General features: G+C 39.3%; 1 protein-coding gene across 1 annotated transcript in view; it reads left to right on the top strand.

The window, feature by feature from the left end:
- The window catches only part of adgrd2 (adhesion G protein-coupled receptor D2), a 324,978-nt gene that overhangs the window by 40,341 nt on the left and 263,799 nt on the right, over positions 1 to 20,838 (top strand). Inside the window, exon 4 of the mRNA XM_051931976.1 lies at positions 5,108 to 5,386. Coding sequence (XP_051787936.1) covers positions 5,108 to 5,386 — 279 coding nt within the window. The remainder of the gene's footprint in view (positions 1 to 5,107; positions 5,387 to 20,838) is intronic.

Genomic DNA, 20,838 nt, shown 5'->3' with positions numbered 1-20,838 from the left:
GCTTCCATCTGGCCACTCTACCATACAGGCCTGATTGGTGGATTGCTGCAGAGATGGTTGTCCTTCTGGAAGGTTGTCCTCTCTCCACAGAGGACCTCTGGAGCTCTGACAGAGTGACCATCGGGTTCTTGGTCACCTCCCTGACTAAGGCCCTTTCTCCCCCGATCGCTCAGTTTAGATGGCCAGCCAGCTCTAGGAAGAGTCCTGGTGGTTTCGAACTTCTTCCACTTACGGATGATGGAGGCCACTGTGCTCATTGGGACCTTCAAAGCAGCAGAAATTTTTCTGTAACCTTCCCCAGATTTGTGCCTCAAGACAATCTTGTCTCGGAGGTCTACAGACAATTCCTTTGACTTCATGCTTGGTTTGTGCACTGACATGAACTGTCAACTGTGGGACCTTAGATAGACAGGTGTGTGCCTTTCCAAATCATGTCCAGTCAACTGAATTTACCACAGGTGGACTCCAATGAAGCTGCAGAAACATCTCAAGGATGATCAGGGGAAACAGGAGGCACCTGAGATCAATTTTGAGCTTCATGGCAAAGGCTGTGAATACTTATGTACATGTGCTTTCTCAGTTTTTTCATTTTTAATAAATTTGAAAAAACCTCAAGTAAACTTTTTTCACGTTGTCATTATGGGGTGTTGTGTGTAGAATTCTGAGGAAAAAAATGAATTTAATCCATTTTGGAATAAGGCTGTAACATCACAAAATGTGGAAAAAGTGATGCGCTGTGAATACTTTCTGGATGCACTGATATATATATATATGCTGTTGGAGTCACAAAGACAGAATGAGTCCCAAAAATAGTTGGGATGCCAACCCGGCAACTCTATTTAATTTCAAAAGCAACAGGGGCGCGGTGGTGCTTAAACATAAAGAATGCTGGCAGTCACCTCCAGTTCGCCCTCTGGTGGTCGTTCCAAGTGTCAACTGGATAATAACATGCATACAAGACCACAAGAACACCCCCCCCCCCCCCCACCCTACTCAGAAAGGGGTGGGTTAGGGCTGATTTCACCCTACAGTATTTTTAGTCGACCATTGAAAAACGTGTCTCAAGTGTCATGAAAATCGCTCCGGTCATTCAGAACTGATGCTGGAACATACACACATACATACATACACATACATTGACATTTATATATAATATAAATAGTTTATAACTTGGCCTTCAGTATACAGCCTTGTACCTAAAATCACTTGAAGCTGTTAGGCCCTCACAAATGTCCAACATGTTACCTTTCACTGGTGCAAATTTCAGTCCATTTATTGGTTTCAGTTTGCGCAACTCAACATAATGTGGCAGTAAAGTTTAAACACGATACAGTATATTGTGTGAACAGAACACGATAGTCCATTGTCCACTGCTGTTTTCTTTGCATTTGTTACCCCCGGTCATATAATTCACAAGCACGGCATTAGCTTTCATTGTAATGCAGACGATCATTCATCTCTTTATATCAAATGAAACCTCATGGAGTGTCTCGGTTTTCCAAAACAGAAACTCACCTGATAAACATTAGACATTAGATAGCCTGCAATTTGCTTTTGTTGAATTCTAGCGAAACAGAAGTGCTGCTGCTTGGTTCTAAAGCTAATAAAATATGCTCTCTGACTATATCGTGTCTGCTGATGGCCGCTCAGTCGCATACAGACTTAAGGCCGTGTCACATTAGATGAGGTTTTCAGTGATTTTCAGTTGTAGCCTTAATTTCTTTTAGACAGGAATTTAAGTAACAAGCTGGTCAAGTTTGCAGATGATACCAAAATAGGTAGATTAGCAGATAATTTGGAATCCGTTATATCATCACAGAGGAACTTGGATAGCATACAGGCTTGGGCAGATTTGTGGAAGATGAACTTTAATGTCAGTAAATGTAAAGAATTACATATAGTAAGTAAAAATGTTAGGTTTGAATACACAATGGGCAGTCGGAAAATTGAGAGTCCATCTTATGAGAAGGATTTAGGAGTCCTAGTGGACTCTAAGCTATCGACTGTCAGGTAGTGTTCAGAAGCCATTAAGAAGGCTAACAGAATGTCAGGTTATATAGCGCCTTGATGTGTGGAGTTCAAGTCACAGGAGGTTCTGCTCAAGTTTTTATAACACACTGGTGAGGCCTCATCTGGAGTACTGGGTGCAGTTTTGGTCTCCAGGCTACAAAAAGAAACTAGAAAGCACTAGAAAATGTCCAGAGAAGAGCAACCAGGCTGATTCCAGGGCTACAGGGGATACGTTATGAGGAAAAATTAATAGAGTTGAGCCTTTACAGTTTAAGTACAAGAAGATTAAGAGGTGACCTGATTGAAGTGTTTAAAATTATAAAGGGAATTAGTCCAGTGAGGATGGTCGAGACGGTGTCTTTAAAATGAGTTCATCAAGAACACGGAGACAAAGTTTGAAACCTGTTAAGGGGAAATTTCGCACAAACATTAGGAAGTTTTTCTTTACTCAAAGAACAACAGACACTTGGAACAAGTGACCCAGTAGTGTGGTAGACAGTAAGACTTTAGGGACCCTTAAAATCTCGACTTGATGTCATTTTAGAAGAAATAAGTAGATAGGACTGGTGAGCTTTGTTGGGTTGAATGGCCTGTTCTCATCTGGATTGTTCTAATGTTCTAATTTACATAATATTTGTGGGTCAGGATCAGTCAGCAGGACACTCCCGTGAAGTACAGTCACCTAGTCTGACCTACCCAGTAATTCACTCCAGCTAATCCACGACTGGGCCCTGGGAAAACCAAGCAGGTTTAATTTTGTTCTACCTGTTGCCCTGAAATGGGGGGTCTGTGTAGAAAAAGTGGGGTGAATGAAATGTCTGCAAATCCCCTTAAATGAAAGTCTGCAATGTATACTTTAAGCATAAATCTGAATTGTTTGATATGTCATTTTAAACTGTGGAGCAGACTGTGGGGGTAAGTCAAGGAAAAAATGTGTCTTTGTGTCCAAACATTATGAAGGGCACTTTACATTCATGTTATCCCTGCTTTGTCATCTTTACATTGTGTGAGGAACACCCAGTGGGGACTGGTATCCCGGCCACAGCTGGGACACCCATGGCGTGGAAGGACAAGAGGAAGATACTTTGCATGGGGCATTGTCTCTCCTGAAACACTAGATGGAAGCCCCCTTGGTTATGGTACCACCACGGATTCCCACAGGGCATGATGGGGAACTGGAGTTCAATGACCCAGCCCTGTCGGGTTCCATGGGTTCCAATCAGGTAGCACTGAAGGGACTAGTGAGCCCTATTTTTTTCAAGCTCCAGCCTTACCCAGAAGTGCACAGTTTTGGGACATCTGTTTCACATAAAAGGGGCAGCCTGCTGCAGTTCAGTAAGCCAGAGTTGGGAGGAAGAGGACAACGCTTAATGGAGGAGCAGAGAAGAGGAGACAAAGAGTTACAGAGAGTGGAAGAAACTGTAACTGTAATTGTGGTTATGATGTGGGAAACTCTTCCTTATAAGAGTTTCACCCAATAAAAACCCTTTATTCATTGACAAACTTGTGTTTTAGCCTGTATGTGGAGAGTTTGGGGAGTTGTAGTGCCCCCCTGTTGACCACTACTGGTTTCCAGTAAAATTCCATATTGATTATAAAATATTACTGTTCACTTTTAAATCTTTGCATAGTCTTGAACCTCAGTTTTGGAGTGACCTTCTAATTCCTTATAATCCTCCCTCTTCTTTTGATTTCAAGCAAGCAGGATGTTTTGTAGTCCCAAGAATAAAGAAGCCAAAGCTGGAAAAATAACGCATTCACTTCTAAAGCACCCTGTCAGAGGAGCAGCCTTCCTGTAGACGTACGAGATGAAGACGCTCTTTCAGTGTTTAGGTCCAGGCTATAAAACATATTTGATTAGTCAGGCTTATAAGTAAAGATAGAAAATTCACAATGATATCAACACTCCTCTTTGACTTGTCTCACTTGCTTTTGAGTTGCTACTGTATTGTGGTAGTTTTATTGTATTGTTTGATGTGTGTAAATAATGTAGACACATATTTTATCAATTCATCGATCCGATTGTGTGGCCAAATTTATCAATCATCTCAGGGTAAGACAACAGTCCTCAAAAATATCAGAGTGACGCCAGTTCTGTCAAACTCTTTATCTGTGTCACTATAGTAGGCGCCGCCGAGAGTGGCAACCTTTTCAGCAGCCCCTTGTATGACTGTATGTGTATGTGTACTTTTCTACTTTTATTTTTCTATTTTTATTTATTGATCACTCCTATCACTGTGAATCTCCCATTGGGATCTATCTATCTATCTATCTATCTATCTATCTATCTATCTATCTATCTATCTATCTATCTATCTATCATATAGTGCCTTTCATATCTATCTATCTATCTATCTATCTATCTATCTATCTATCTATCTATCTATCTATCTATCTATCTATCTATCTATCTATCTATCTATCTATCTATCTATCTATCTATCATATAGTGCCTTTCATATCTATCTATCTATCTATCTATCTATCTATCTATCTATCTATCTATCTATCTATCTATCTATCTATCTATCTATCTATCTATCATATAGTGCCTTTCATATCTATCTATCTATCTATCATATAGTGCCTTTCATATCTATCTATCTATCTATCGTTCGTTCGTTCGTTTCAATGAAAGCCAGCAGCCACAGTTGAGCTGCACAGTCCTAGTTGGTGTTACTCAATTATGTTGACCTCCTCTTTAAGTCATTTTTGGATAAAAGTGTCTGCTAAGCAAACAAATGTAAATGTGAAACTTTATCAAGATTTCCAAGGATATCTACAAGATACCTTCATGATTACCACAACATCGTGACGTCATTCATTCTCAGATGGGCTCTCCTGTTCCTTGTGTAGGACACTTCCTAACTTCTGCTCTGGGTCAACTCGTATTCTTATCTGAATCAGACTGTGTGTGTAATTCCGAGGAGTAACTCTGAGATGCTTGATAAATCCAGGCAGTGGTCTAAGAATATGTAGGTTGTTACCACCTTCCCTTAGACTGACTTGTTAAAGCTTTTTCTTTGGGTTTGCCCTGTATAAATCAAATTTAATTTGAATTGCTGAATTATTTCTAAAGAATATTCCTTTCTTTCAGATCGCCAACGGATTCTCCTCAACTTCTCCAAAGAACTTAACCACATTAGAAGCACAGCAAGTCCTTCAATATACAAAGCAAGCCCTTGAGAAAGTCAATGGAAGTTTGGCCCCGTCAGATTTGCTCACGTTGGTACAGTTCCTAAGTTACGTATCTGATATGGATTTTGACGAGAATGAAACCATGGAGACGGTGGACGGTCTTGGGCAAAGCTTCATTGAAGTGGCCGGTGAGATCTTTGAAGAGAAGCATGTACACAGATGGATGGAGATCAGTCAGGTATGGAAAGCGCCCTGAATTACAAAATTAATAAATACGGAACCTCAGATATGTAAAGTTATATTTTTACACATTTTTAACTTGGTAATCACATACCTACAATGCTGCTCCAAGCCAAACTGGGGCCCTAAGCAGAATCCTCTTGGGCACCCAATCTCCCTGAACCCACTATATTGGTATTTATGATTACACCTTTAATTTGAACATAATAAATAAAGAAGCTCACATCACTTATCCATCCATTATCCAACCCGCTGAATCCAAACACAGGGTCACGGGGGTCTGCTGGAGCCAATCCCAGCCAACACAGGGCACAAGGCAGGAACCAATCCTGGGCAGGGTGCCAACCCATCGCAGGACACACACAAACACACCCAGCACACACTAGGGCCAATTTAGAATCACCAATCCACCTAACCTGCATGTCTTTGGACTCTGGGAGGAAACCCACGCAGACACGGGGAGAACATGCAAACTCCACACAGGGAGGACCCGGGAAGCGACCCCAGGTCCACAGGTCTCCTAGCTGCGAGGCAGCAGCGCTACCCACTGCGCCACCGTGCCGCCCTCACTTATCCATAACTTTTTTGATATGTTTCCTTTATAAATGAAGGCCTAATTAATAATAATAACAATGGCCCAGGGTATCAATGTGCTGTTACTCTTTGCTATTTGATACAGCCACTTGTGAAGGAGAAAGAAAGAAAGAAAGGCGTTTTATGAATAAAATGAAATCTTTTAAACATGGTGTTGTTTGTATGGGCCAACAAAAAGTTGTTTTTCTGAAAATTTCGTTACTTCAGTATTCACTATAATGGGATTTGACCTGTGTGTATATAATTCATTATACAGGGCAGAAAATTTTCAATTGACGTTCGTTCAGTGTACGAGTGAATACATTACAAAATACAATTAATGATGAAATGTATTGTACAGAATATGCAATTAATGATGGTAATCAATATTCATTCAATATTCATTTTATGTTTTGAAGAAAACATCATGAAGGTGTTGACTATTTCTCTGTACACATTCCAACAGCCTGTTGTGGAAATTCTGCATTGCTCGACGTAACCTGTCAAGAGGAATGCCAGTGATTTCCTCTTCAATCCTCCTTGGTTGCAGGACATGTGCGGTACACTTGGCATTTGAGATGTCCCCACAGAAAAAAAATCACATTGAGATTTGGGAATCTGTGAGGCCGTGGAATGTCATCCGTTACGTGAACTGACGTGATTTCCAAACAATCGTCAAATAGCTGCCAGCGATTGTTGGCCTGTATGTGAAGGGGCTTCACCTGGGGGCTAATATTTTTTAAGACTGAACCCGTTTCTTTGAAATTACGCACCAATGTTGTAATCACATGAGCAGATGGGATACGATCATGATGTCTTAATTGGTAATGCCGCCGAAATTCCCTTTGCGCGGCAGTCACACTATCACCGTTCTTATAAAAGGCTTTCACAGCGAACACACGTTGCGTACCACTCCACTGCTCCATTCTAACTCATGGCTAGGGGTTCTAAATGAGGTCTCATCGGTCCCAAACAACTGCCAACGCCCCAGGGTCGCCAGCACGTAGTTCCAAAATTTCCCGTTTCCCTGAGCCACCCTGTACAAACAATAACAAACCGTAAACCGTAAAATAAAATTTTATTTTTCGGAAGGAAACAAAACTTACAGTAAGTTGGAAAATAACTTTTATTTTTGAATACTTCCTCTTTACTTATCTTCGAAAAGTTTTCTCATACTTTTTCTAATTGCAGAGTCTTTGATCAGATCCTGAAAACGAATCTTACATAACTCATCTGCTTCTGTGCTTAGCAGAGATAAGGCGTCCTGCCTTGCTGTATATTTGGATGTCATTTTGTTTTGGTTGATGTGGGGGGAATCCCCTTTTTGTGGAACCTGGTTCAGCTGCACCATATGGACCCTGGTAAATCTAGCAATGGAAAATTTGTGTGGTGTCCCCTCCCCCTTGATGCCCTTTGCATGTGCTTATTTTGCTTAATTGGTAAATGCGCCCCTGTCCTGGCTGACTCCGCAACAGAAACGATTCACTCCGTACCAACGTCTTTTTGATGAATCATTCTTAGCGTTACATTTTTTCTCAAAAAATCAATTTAAGAGTTTTGCATTTTTTGGTTTGAAAAATTATACACTTTTATTAAATCCCATTGTAGCTGCTGGTAGGTAAGGCAGGATCAAGCATGGGTCAAACTTGTGCCGAAAGAAATCTCTCAGTCCAAAAGTTCGTTTTAAAAGATTTAGCAAACAGTCCACACGAGAATAAAGAAAATGGTTGCTACATCCATCCATCCATTTTGCAACCCGCTGAATCTGAACACAGAGTCACGGGGGTCTGCTGGAGCCAATCCCAGCCAACACAGGGCACAAGGCAGGAACCAATCCCGGGCAGGGTGCCAACCCAACGCAGAGGGTTGCTACAGACGTAGAATAAAAGGCCAAAAAAATTGGAACATTTTTTATTCTCTAAACTTAGCTTTTCTTGTCAAACTTCAGTTGTTTCTATACTTAAAGATGCTTCACTTCACCTTCAGTACACTCTAAACCAGGGGTCCTCAATCAGGGTCCTGGAGGGCGGCCGTGGCTGTAATTTTTGCTCCCACTCAATTGCTTAATAAGAAGCCGTTATTGCTCAAGTGACACTTCTGCTTCACTTTAGTGATCTCGCTCTTTAAGATTTTGAACCCTTTATTGCTTGTGTGAGCGCTGAAGTCGAAATCAACAACGGGAGTCTAAAACCAATTTTAATAAAAACAATTTCTTTATTCTTTTATTCTTGGTGAGAGATTGTGAGACTGCCAAAAGCTCAGCTAACTGATTAGAGTTTTGGGCAGACTGAGAAAAGAAAAAATTGTTCACCCTTTTATCACCTAGCTTGTTCATTAGCCAAAGAGAGAACAGAAAAAACATAGCAGTTCAATTTGAGGTCATCCATAAATTAGGGGACATCTTAATTTATGACATAGGAGTACAGAAAAACAAAGCAGTACCAGGCGCCTACGTTATCTAAAGACTGTAACCTTCTCAGTACCCACACAAACCCATTTGAAGCAGTTCTCTTAAAGTTCATTGCATTAGTTATAAAGAGATTACATTCTTATAATTTTAATATCTTCATTAGATTATATTTGTTTGATTAGATTAATAATCCTTATTTATTAATTCATAGATGACAATTTTCTTATAATATTAACAAGGAGTAAAGAAAGATAACATTGATTTATAATATCACAGGGTGTTCTGTTAATATCAAGAGGTTAGCACTTTCACATAGAAGAATTAAATCAGTCTCATATTCTGTGCATAAACATAATTCCTTTCCTACCTAAATGCAGAACAAATCATATAGAAGTATTAAATCATATAGTTCTCTGCAGCATGATTAATACAAAATACAGTCATTGGTATTTTGTGAGTTAAATACTTATAACCATCTGTGGTGGGCTAGCCCCTGCCTGGGGTCTGCTTCCTGCCTTGTGCCCTGTGTTGGCTGGGATTGGCTCCAGCAGACCCCCGTAACCCTGCAGTTAGGATATAGCAGGTTGGATAATGGATGGATAGATGGACACTTATAATCATTACAGTTAATAATGTTTTTTCTGCATTCTCACTTGTTTTAATCTCAAACAGGTGTATTCTCAGTTTTTAATAGCTCCCAATCAGCAATAACATGCAAATGACAAAAGAGAGCAGCAGTTCTCCATTTAGCTTGTTAACATTTACACCTCTGTGTATTTATCGTGCACTATTGGGTTTAATTAAATACTTGGAAGGAAAGTGATGAGAAAAAAGTGAAGGACTGAGAAGTACTCCTCCATTGTAGCCTTCAAATCATTTGGATGATATCCTTGGAAAGGGGAAGAAAATCGAGGATATGAGAATGAGCTGACAAGCAGAGTTAATGCACTAACAAGCCATGAAATGAAATTACAGTAATCCCTCACTTATCGCGGGAGATAGGTTCCAAGGCCGACCGCGATAACTGAATTTCCGCGAAGTAGGGACACCATATTTATTTAATTATTTAACGTGTATTTGGACGTTTTTAAACCCTCCCTGTATTGTTTACAACCCACCCTTTACTCTATTAATAACAGGGACAACTGCTAAGCAATATGAAATCGGTAGATAAGTTTACACTTACTGTATAGCGAAGTACACGTAGCAGCTTGTAGGCGGTCATGACGTCGTCGACCTTGTTGCAAAGATTCCTAAAGCAGATTCCATCCAGACTACTGCCTTATCACGTCCACTTGCAACTCGTTTTGTGCCCTGGTTAAAGGACACTGCGGCCGTAGATCTTATATGCTTTTCCTCCTTTTTAAATAAAAAGAATTGTGGACTCATTGATGCTGTAATGGTGTCCTGCAGCGGTGTAGCTGTTCCCTTCCTTCAACATATCCAAAACTTTTACCTTTTCTGCAATCATTTGCATCTTCTGTTGGCACTTGGACATGGCCCCTGAAGCAGTAGCACGTTAATGCAGAATGAGTGAGATGAGACTTCCTGGTTAATGCAGCACTCCGTCGCTGAGCCAATCAGCAGCACACAGGAACTTAACTGCGTGCTCTGATTGGGTAGCTTCTCAGCCATCTGCCAATAGCATCTCTTGTATGAAATCAACTGGGCAAACCAACTGAGGAAGCAAGTACCAGAAGTAAAAAGACCCATTGTCCGCAGAAACCCGCGAAGCAGCGAAAAATCCGCGTTATGTATTTAGATATGCTTACATATAAAATCCGCAAAGTCGTGAATCCGCGAAAAGTGAACCGCGAAGTAGCGAGGGATTACTGTATTGGCAAGAATTGCTTTCTAATTAAACAACCGGGTTAGAACAAAAACCTGCAGCTAGTGATGGGCAGAGTGAAGCCTCACGAAGCATCAAAACGTTTGAAGCAATTGTGTCGGAAATCGTATCGAAGCTTCGAAGCATTTGACACTCACCTCTCTAGTGACACATCCTGGCCATTTTCATTAACGTTTCACAAACTCATCATCCACTTCAATGACGTCTGTTACAACTCATATTGCTTTTATTTTTTCGCCGCTACAGACTGATAACGAAGAGAAGGGTTCGTCAGCAGCTTCTAAAGTCTGATGTCTAAAAAATATAAATATAACTAACGCCGACAGGCAGAATGCACTATACGATAGCAAGAGTTAAACAAAATAAGACGCCTCACTCTTGGATTTCCGACTCTTTCAATTAGTATTTACTTTTGCACTGTATCATTATAATCACTCCTGTTATTAGTATTATTATTAACCCTCATCTTTTCTTGAGATCACATTTAATACCCTTAAATGTTTTCTTTGGTCTGACTTAATTAAAACGGAGTAGACAGAAAATAAAGGTTTATCCCTGTACTTTGCCATGATATAGGTAAGCACATTTGAGAAAGAAAAGATGAAATCCTTAAATCACAGATGTTATTATTCGATAAAGTATTGAAATATTTCATTTTTTAATACTTTACAATATTTTCTGGAGTACCAAAGTAATGAGTTCGGTATGAAGCAAAGACGCCGTCAGTGGCTCAACTAACTCAGGTGGTTGCTTTTCAAATTCTGAGCGTAGTGCTAGCCTGAGTTCGATCTGAATTAAAGACTCATCATAATTAATAATAATTAAAAAAATAATCTGGAGTGAAATCTTTATAACCAATTTGAACTAAATAATTTTGAGAGATACTGTGGAAGGATCGCATAAGAGATCTGTTCGGGAATCATCCCCATTTAGAATCGCCATCAAAATACGATGACTAATTGCGTAAGGCAGCTCACGTATTTACATTAATTCATCTTCTATTCATTGCCATTTGACGTCCATGAACCCCTCCATTGAATAAGGTGATAGCAAACCCACTGTGGTAGATCAGGTTGAATTTGCTCTGCCGCACCAAACATTCAAAGGTGTCAATCCGGAGCACATCAGAGAGGCTGAGAGACACGGCGCAGATCAGTCACCGGCACACCGACACACAGACACACACGGGACACTCCGAGGTGAGCAGTGCATGGATCAAGTGAGCATTGCACATATCAAGGTCGGCATTAAAGATCCTCTTGAGTGCTGAGGCAACAAAAAGCAGCGGGAGAAACACATCTGGACCTGCTGTCGAAAAAGCATTTGCTTTTAACAGCAGCATCCCTACCGCTGCACCACTACTGTTTTCAGCAGGGTGGATGTATATAATGTATGTTTTTTATCTATGTATGTGTGTAATGAAGACGAAAACAATTATATATAGATGTATACTATATGACATATGTGTTGCATGAAAACGTTGCATGAGGCGAAGAATGGATATTTATGAGAGTATTATAGTGAGAGATGTGTTGTCACCCGTATTACTAAAGCTCTTCTTTGCAGCATTATGCATTCTACAAGTCGGCATTTGTATGATGTATAATTTATAATTTTATTTTTTTCCACAATGTACTATCGTGCACAATCATTTAACATGTGTGGATCATCCACAAACATTCATTTCAATGGGAATTCTGTTGAATTTTTGAACTCTGTTGATGCCATATGTACTTAAAACGGGAGCTTGATGAATAATGATTCGAAGCTCTAAGCAGACATGCACACTGGAATCGTCAAGCTTGGTTAGAAGCATTGAGCAGACATGCGTACTGAGATTGCATCGTGACGGGGCTTCGAAGCCTCGAGCAGACATGCGTAGTACTGAGATTGCGTCATGATGGGGCTTTGAAGCCTCAAACATGCGCACTGGGTTAACTGAGGCTTCGAAGCCTCGAGCAGACATGCGTAGTACTGGGATTGCGTCATGACGGTACTCCGAAGCCTCAGACATGCATAGTACTGAGATCATGGATGGATTCCACAGTACACCTGTAGAATCTGCACAGGGTTATGGGAGACATCCGGGCTTTACTCAGTCTCCTGAGGAAGTAGAGGCGTTGTTGGGCTTTCTTGACTACTGCTGCAGTGTGACTTGATCTTTTAAGGTCATCAGTGAGGGTGACTCCGAGGAACCTAAAGCTGCTGACCTGCTCCACAGCCTCACCTCTGATGTAGATGGGGCTGCGCTTTATTGCCTGTTTCCGGAAATCCACAATCATCTCCTTAGTTATGCTAACGTTGAGGGTGAGGTTGTTGTCCTGACACCATTCTGCCAGGAGTCTGACCTCCTCCCTTGTAGGCCGTCTCATCGTCCTTGCTGATCAGACCTATTACAGTGGTATTGTCAGCAAACTTGAGGATGGTGTTAGAGCTGTACTTAGCTATACTATATATATACTTACATCTATACTCCATGGGTGACGGGGCCTTCAGCTCCATAGCACCCAGACTTTGGAATGATTAATTAGATCAGCTGACTCCATTCATTCTTTTAAAAAACAACTTCAGACTCATCTATTTAGGAAGGCTTTTAACTTAACTTAACATTCTGCCCTTTCTTTCAGTGTACCTCTCTGTCCAGGTGCTCAGGATAATTTGTGTGTCTGTTATATCACAAATTAGGTCATTTGTTAGGTTTTTCTTTTAGTATTGAATTTAGTATTTTACTCTGGTTTATTGACCTTTATTCTATTTAATGCTTTGTTATCTGTTTCATTGTTCTATTCAGGTAAACATTTGTATCCAATGTTACATATACCCTGCTGTGTTTTTGTTTCTAAGACTCTGTGAAGCACCTTGAGCATGGGAAAGGCACTATATAAATAAAATGTATTATTATTACAGGGTAGGATTCAAAAGTAATGAGCCTCATTTTGTTCTGACGCGAACATACCTCGCCGCGCGCCCCACTTGCCAGCGACGGCGACGGTGGGTGTTGGCTTCACAATGCAATGGAGCTCCTACCGCTCCGAGCTTTCAGAGCGGTAGGATCGGCCTTGACGGGAACCCCTGTGCGGTAGTGCGTTACACGGCGGAATGGAAAGTTCGTTAGAGCAACAGTACGCGTTGAAGACGAAGACCATGCTCATTGCCTTCTTCGGAGTGAAGGGACATCAAGGACAGCTGGAAGCTTCACCATGATAACGCGCCCAGCCACACCGCCTTCATCGTGAGCGCCTACCTGGCCCGGGGGAAACGTTCCGGTGGTCCCCCAGCCTCCCTACAGTCCGGACGTGTTGCCCTCTGACTTCTGTTTGTTTCCGTGCTTAAAATCAGCACTGAAAGGAAAATGCTTCGACTCGATCGAGGACATCCAAGCAAATGTCAAGGCAGCCCTTGCAGCCATCCCGGAACAGGCCTACGTGGACGCCTTCGAGTCATGGAAAAGCCGCCTACAAAAGTGTATTGATGCAGGAGGTGCCTATTTTGGAGACTATTAATTAGTTGTACCGATTTGCTCAATAAATTTGTCTTTTTGAAAAAAGGCTCATTACTTTTGAATCCTACCCTGTATTATTTCAATATCTGAAAATAAAGAACGATGAAGGTCTCAGGAATGTCGATCTGCTCAGGACCCCAAAACATTTTCACGGTGCTCTTAGAAAAGAGAAAATCAACAATTTCACGAGAGCAGCAACAAGCCATGAAATTAAAGAACGAGTTTAATTAACGACAGGAATCGTCACCTCATTAAGCAGCTCGTTGGAGTGAAATTGGTTGGTAGAGTGAGGCCCTGACTTAGTTGGTCTTATGTTGACTTCACTCACTTCACATTTCATTTCTGTTTCTGTCATTTAAGGAAAGAAATGAAGCAATTCAGAGGAACGATGAAGAAATTCAGGGGAACAAATCTTAAAAAAGCAATTCAATTAAATTAATTCACAAGACGTTAATTAATAACACAAACAGGACACTCAATTAAAAATGGTTAGAATGAAAACCTGCAGCCACAGTGGTCCTCCAGGACTGGACTTGGTGACCCCTGTCCTAGAATCTTTAGCCTGATTTAAAAGCTGAGACTGAACAGTGTCATGTCAATTTCCCCTTGGGATTAATAAAGTATCTATCTATCTATCTATCTATCTATCTATCTATCTATCTATCTATCTATCTATCTATCTATCTATCTATCTATCTATCTATCTATCTATCTATCTATCTATCTATCTATCTATCTATCTATCATATAGTGCCTTTCACATCTATTTATCTATTATATAGTGCTTTTCATTATCTATCTATCTATCTGTCTGTCTATTATATAGTGCCTTTCTATCTCTGTATCTGTCTATTATATAGTGCCTTTCATATCTATCTATCTATTTATCTATCTGTCTATCTATCTATTATATAGTGCCTTTCACTATCTATCTGTCTTTCAGTCTGTTTATTATATAATGTCTGTCTGTCTATCTGTCTATCTATCTATCTATCTACAGTATCTATCTATATCTGTTATATACTATCTATCTATCTATCTATCTATCTATCTATCTATCTATCTATCTATTTATCTATCTATCTATCTATCTATCTATCTATCTATCTATCTATCTATCTATCTATCTATCTATCTATCTATCTATCTATCTATCTATCTATCTATCTATCTATCTATCTATCTATCTATCTATCTATCTATCTATCTATCTATCTATCTATCTATCTATCTATCTATCTATCTATCTATCTATCTATCTATCTATCTATCTATCTATCTATCTATCTATCTATCTATCTATCTATCTATCTATCTATCTATCTATCTATCTATGTCTTGGGAATCCCAAAGTACTTTCAGAAATTGCCCTCTAGCGGAGAATTAGTATCCAAACCCCAACCAGAAACTAATGGGCTCAGAAGAATCTTTATAAAATAAAGGTTAATTTTAAGAAAAGGCTCTGCCATCCAAGAAGCACCTAAGAGCACAAATGGAATTGGCTAAGAAGGCACTGCAATCCACAGCAAGCTAAAATCCAATACAGAATCCTAAGGCAAAGTGTAAATCAGAGCACAGGCACAAACAATCCAGGGAATCACCAAAGCAAAAAAGCACAGCAAAACCCAAGTAAACACTTCACTCCAAAAAGAGCACATTCAAAATGATCTCCTAGGCCCTTCACTGCATAGGATGGAGGGCAGTGCCTGGCGGTGATTGGCAGGTGGCCCCACCTCTTGGGGGACCACCCACAAAACACATGGGATATAATTAAGTCATTTTCCGATTACAAATAGACACAAAGGACAATTTATGTAATAGACAAATGAAACATTCAAATAAATAAATGGCACAAAACTGCACAAAATAGACAAGAAACACAACTATGAACCCAGCCAGAGGAGAAGTGCTGGCTAAAGATGACAAAGAGGCCGACAGATCTCAGTTCTCAGGTCCTTACAATAGCTCCCAGTTAAATTTAGAGCTGATTTCAAAAATCCTCCTTTTAAACTTATAAAGGTTAACAACTTATAAAGCAAAGAATGCTGATTTATCTGAACTTGTCACTACTTATTGTACAAACCTGAGCGCACACTGAGATCTCAAGATGCCAGTCTACTTTTGATTCCAAGCATCCATTAAATTAACATCATTCTGGATCAAAATCTTTAAATGCCTATCAGAGAGCCTCGGTGTCACAATACCACCTAACCCATTACCAGCTATATTTGGTGGGCTTACAGAGGGGCTTAAAGTGGAGAAGGACAAACAGACTGTAATTGCCTTTACTTCACTATTAGTACAGAGACTTGTCTTGCTCAACTGGAAGAATCCTAGCCCACCTCTTTTGAAGTCAGTGGGTAACTGATGTTCTATGCTATTTGAAATTGGAAAAAATCAAATTCTTACTTAGAGAATCTGAGCAAAACTTTTCAAAACCTGGCAGGATCTAATCAATAACATTTTAGAATAAGCATTTTAATAGAGGAAGTAGTTTCTCTCCCCTCTTTTTCTATTCTATTTATTTTTATTTATTTATTAATTTATCTATTTACGTATTTTTACTAGTTTAAAGTTTTACTCTGTTGGCCTAGCTCTCTCTCATGGCTGGGGATTGATACCTAGTTTTGTAAAACTTGACTTGTTTGCATGGAATGTTATTTGATTTTAATAAAATGCAAAAAAAATAAATAAATAAATATAAAAACTTCAACTTAAAATCAATGTTTAATTTACTTGATTTTTTCAAACTCTGTCATAACTAATGTTACATATTAAAAAAAAAAAGTGTATGTCGGGAATAAAGACGACACTATTCTCGACATTTCCAAATTTAATCTCGTCGTTTATTTTGTCATTAAAGTAGAATGTCGTATACTTCAACTTAAAATCAGTGTTTATTTTTCTTGATTTTCTCAATCCCTATTATAACTAATGTAGCATATTAAAAAAGAAAGCGAATGTCGGGAATAAAGACGACATGTAGACTTTATTCTCAACATTTCCACTTTAATCTCATTGTTTATTTTGTCATTAAAGTAGAACGTTGTATATTTCAACTTAAAATCAATATTTATTTGATTTTCTCAAATCCTGTCATAACTAATGTTATTATTACATATTAAAGAAAAAAAAGTGTATATCGAGAATAAACATGACATGTCGACTTTATTCTCGACATTTCCGAATTTAATCTCATTTATTTTGTCATTAAAGTAGAATGTCACTTCATCTTAAAATCGATGTTTAATTTTCTTGATTTTCTCAAACCCTGTCATAACTAATGTTGCATATTAAAAAAGAAAGTGTATGTCGGGAATAAAGAGGACATGTCGACTTTATTCTCGACATTTCTAAATTTAATCTCATCATTTATTTTGTCATTAAAGTAGAACGTCGTATACTTCAACTTAAAATCAATGTTTAATTTTCTTGATTTTCTCAAACCCGATCATAACTAATGTTACATATTAAAAAAAAAAGTATGTTGAGAATAAAGACGACATATAGACTTTATTCTCGACATTTCCACTTTAATCTCGTCGTTTATTTTGTCATTAAAGTAGAACGTCGTATACTTCAACTTAAAATCAATATTTAATTTACTTGATTTTCTCAAATCCTGTCATAACTAATGTTATTATTACATATTAAAGAAAAAAAAGTGTATATCGAGAATAAACATGACATGTCGACTTTATTCTCGACATTTCCGAATTTAATCTCATTTATTTTGTCATTAAAGTAGAATGTCACTTCATCTTAAAATCGATGTTTAATTTTCTTGATTTTCTCAAACCCCGTCATAACTAATGTTGCATATTAAAAAAGAAAGTGTATGTCGGGAATAAAGAGGACATGTCGACTTTATTCTCGACATTTCTAAATTTAATCTCATCGTTTATTTTGTCATTAAAGTAGAACGTCGTACACTTCATCTTAAAATCAATGTTTAATTTACTTGATTTTCTCAAACCCGATCATAACTAATGTTACATATTAAAAAAAAAGTATGTTGAGAATAAAGACGACATATAGACTTTATTCTCGACATTTCCACTTTAATCTCGTCGTTTATTTTGTCATTAAAGTAGAACATCGTATACTTCAACTTTAAATCAATATTTAATTTACTTGATTTTCTCAAACTCTGTCATAACTAATGTTAAATATTAAAAAAGAAAGCGTATGTCGGGAATAAAGACGACATGTTGACTTTATTCTCAACATTTCTAAATTTAATCTTGTCGTTTATTTTGTCATTAAAGTAGAACGTTGTACACTTCATCTTAAAATTAATGTTTAATTTACTTGATTTTCTCAAACCCTGTCATAAATAAATGTGTATTTATCTGAACTTGTCACTACTTAGTGTACAAACCTGAGCGCACACTGAGATCTCCTGATGTTGGCCTACTTTTGATCACAAGGATCCATTAAATAACAGCGGGAGGTCGAGCTTTCAGTTACAGGGCCTGAAGGTGTCCCTTGTTCCCAGTGTTTCTTTAAACTGATACTGTAACTGGGAGAGAGGGTCAGGACCAACCTCAAGGGGCGTGGTTTCCTCCTGTGTCGTCACAGCGACTGCTGATGAAGTTTCCGCCCGTGACAAATCGCCACATCTTCTCTCACTGTCAGCTGATTACGTGGCGTGGAGGCTGCTTGAGACGGATCGACTCTGCCCACAGTTAGGCCCAAAGTTGGTTTAGGAGTGGAAGGTGTTAAACCGCTTTTACTTTTAGACCAGTCCCACCCCAGAATCACCGGAAAGGGTGGATTCGGAAGGACCGCCTGTAATAAACATAAGTTTAATATGTCACTGTGCAAATCTATGTTATAAATCTGCTTTTTTCTACTCACATGCACAGATGACACGGAGCCTGATTAAGTGCAGGGGTTCACCACATAGAACTGCTAGGCAAGCACTATAACATAAGACAGATTGGAACAACTGGAAAATGTGCAGTCAGACTTTTACTTACAGGGTCCCAGAGGTGTGGAATGATCTGCCATGAGGCTTAAATATTTTTCCCCACAAGCTGCCATGTGAGCATACTGGACCGAGCATATCAATGACCACCTGTCCTTCAGGAACATCTGCTATGTTTTCAGCCACAACTCTGTATACTACTCTTGAAAATTGTCAATTGAAACCTAGTTAAAGGTTTAGAAATAAAAGACCACATTAAAGTTAGAAGTGATCCGCTTTGCTTCAATGCTGACATTACTCAAAAATTGCTTTAAGGCGGCAGAAATGAGCATGTAAACACAATAGCAGTAACAAGCACAATGTATCTGCTAATGAACGCATTGTCCTTTGCTGCTCAGTAAGCCTCTTGCAGTACAAGAATTTAATGATCTGCTGTGAAAGAAGTCATCAATTTGCTAGCATTTCAAACCATAGAGACCTGAATACTTTAAATGTGATTTATGCAATATGTGCTGACCTGACTCGCAATGAATAACAATGCTCCTTCATAAATGCTCTAAAGAAGTGCATGCTTTTGTATTGAAATGGTTAATTTGTCTGTAACAGATGCAGGAATGTGCCTGATATTTACCTTTTTTTTTAAAGTTTATACATTCCTCTTTTTTACGGCCTACAATTCAACTCTAGATTTCTAAAGTAAATGCTTTCATGACCTTCACAGAGCAGTCTATTCAGCACGCTATAAGTGAAGTGACCATGAAATTTAAATGAAAAAGAAAAAAAAAAAAAAAATAATTATATATATATATATATATATATATATGCATACACACTACCAGTCATAACTTTTAGAACACCTCAGGTTTAATGGAAATGCTCACAGTTTAATGTCAATGTTTCATGACATCAAGGCATAGAAGAAATTAACAATGGCAAATAAAAAAAGAATAAGTCAAGGAGTCATTAAGTGTACAAAATTGTATTCATATTTTTGATTCATCAAAGTAGCCCCCTTGTGCTGATACAAGAGCCACAGTGTGGTAACCCTTTCGATTCGGAATACCAGTCACTCTGTGCCAGTCGCCAGCTCTGCCTCCAGCAGAAGAACCCGAGACCATCACACATCCTCCTCCATGTTTGACAGTTGGTGTCACCAACTCAACGGTGTAATAACACCCTGCATGATGAACTGAAGATTTCAGATTTTCATTTATTTGCCCATAAGACTTTCTTCCAGTCTGCAGTAATCCACAGCCGGTACTTCAAGGCCCTATTTTGTGCTTTAAGGAATGACTTACGTCCTGCCACTCGCCATGTCAAACCAGCAGCTCCAAGTCTCCTCTTCTCAGTACAAACTGACACTTTGCTTTAGTCGACCTGCACTGTTGAGCTGTTGTGCTGTGAGGCGCCTGTGATCACGCAAGCTGGTGACCCTCAGAAACTTGTCTTCTGATTGGCTGGTGACTTTGGCTCTGCCAGATCTCCTCCTATCAGAGCTTCTTCCAGTTTCCAATTGCCTTTGGACTGTGTAGGACACCAATGGACTCACTGACAATTTAATTTAAGTGACCGGAACGACAGTACATACCTCAGATTAGCCCAGAGAGTGATCCACATCTGAAAATAAGACTTCTTCGGGAGCTCGTCTTCAGTGATTCTAGGTCGACTTCTGGTGTAATTCTTTGGGTTGTGTCCATTTTATGGGGCCTGGCGCATCTGGGCGAAGCATGTGGAGCGCTAGGCAACCTCCTCAGGTTTTCGGATCGGAACAGAGGTAAAAGAGAAGACATCTTTAGTGACGGCACCCCCTTCTCATTCCAGGGTGGTCTTGCATACTTCAGGTGAGCCCAGAGAGTGATCTACAGATGTGCATGCATGATACGGGTCACCCCTTTTAATAAGTCAGTCAGTGTCCAACCCGCTATATCCTAACACAAGGTCACGGGGGTCTGCTGGAGCCAATCCCAGCCAGCACAGGGTGCAAGGCAGGAACCAATCCCGGGCAGGGTGGCAACCCACTGCAGGACACATACAAACACACACACACACACCAAGCACACACTAGGCAGTGGCGCAGCAAGGTCTGGTGGCACCCGGTGCAGAGTTTAAACTTGTCACCCCCATGTCCACCAAAATATAAAATGAAATTTATTGAGAAAGCAATTTTTTTATTCAATTGGTTAAGT

Source organism: Erpetoichthys calabaricus, chromosome 9, assembly GCF_900747795.2.
Source record: "Erpetoichthys calabaricus chromosome 9, fErpCal1.3, whole genome shotgun sequence".
Lineage (NCBI taxonomy): Eukaryota > Metazoa > Chordata > Cladistia > Polypteriformes > Polypteridae > Erpetoichthys > Erpetoichthys calabaricus.
The sequence above is the reverse complement of the archived record's forward strand: the minus strand, read 5'-3'. Positions and strand labels throughout refer to the sequence as shown.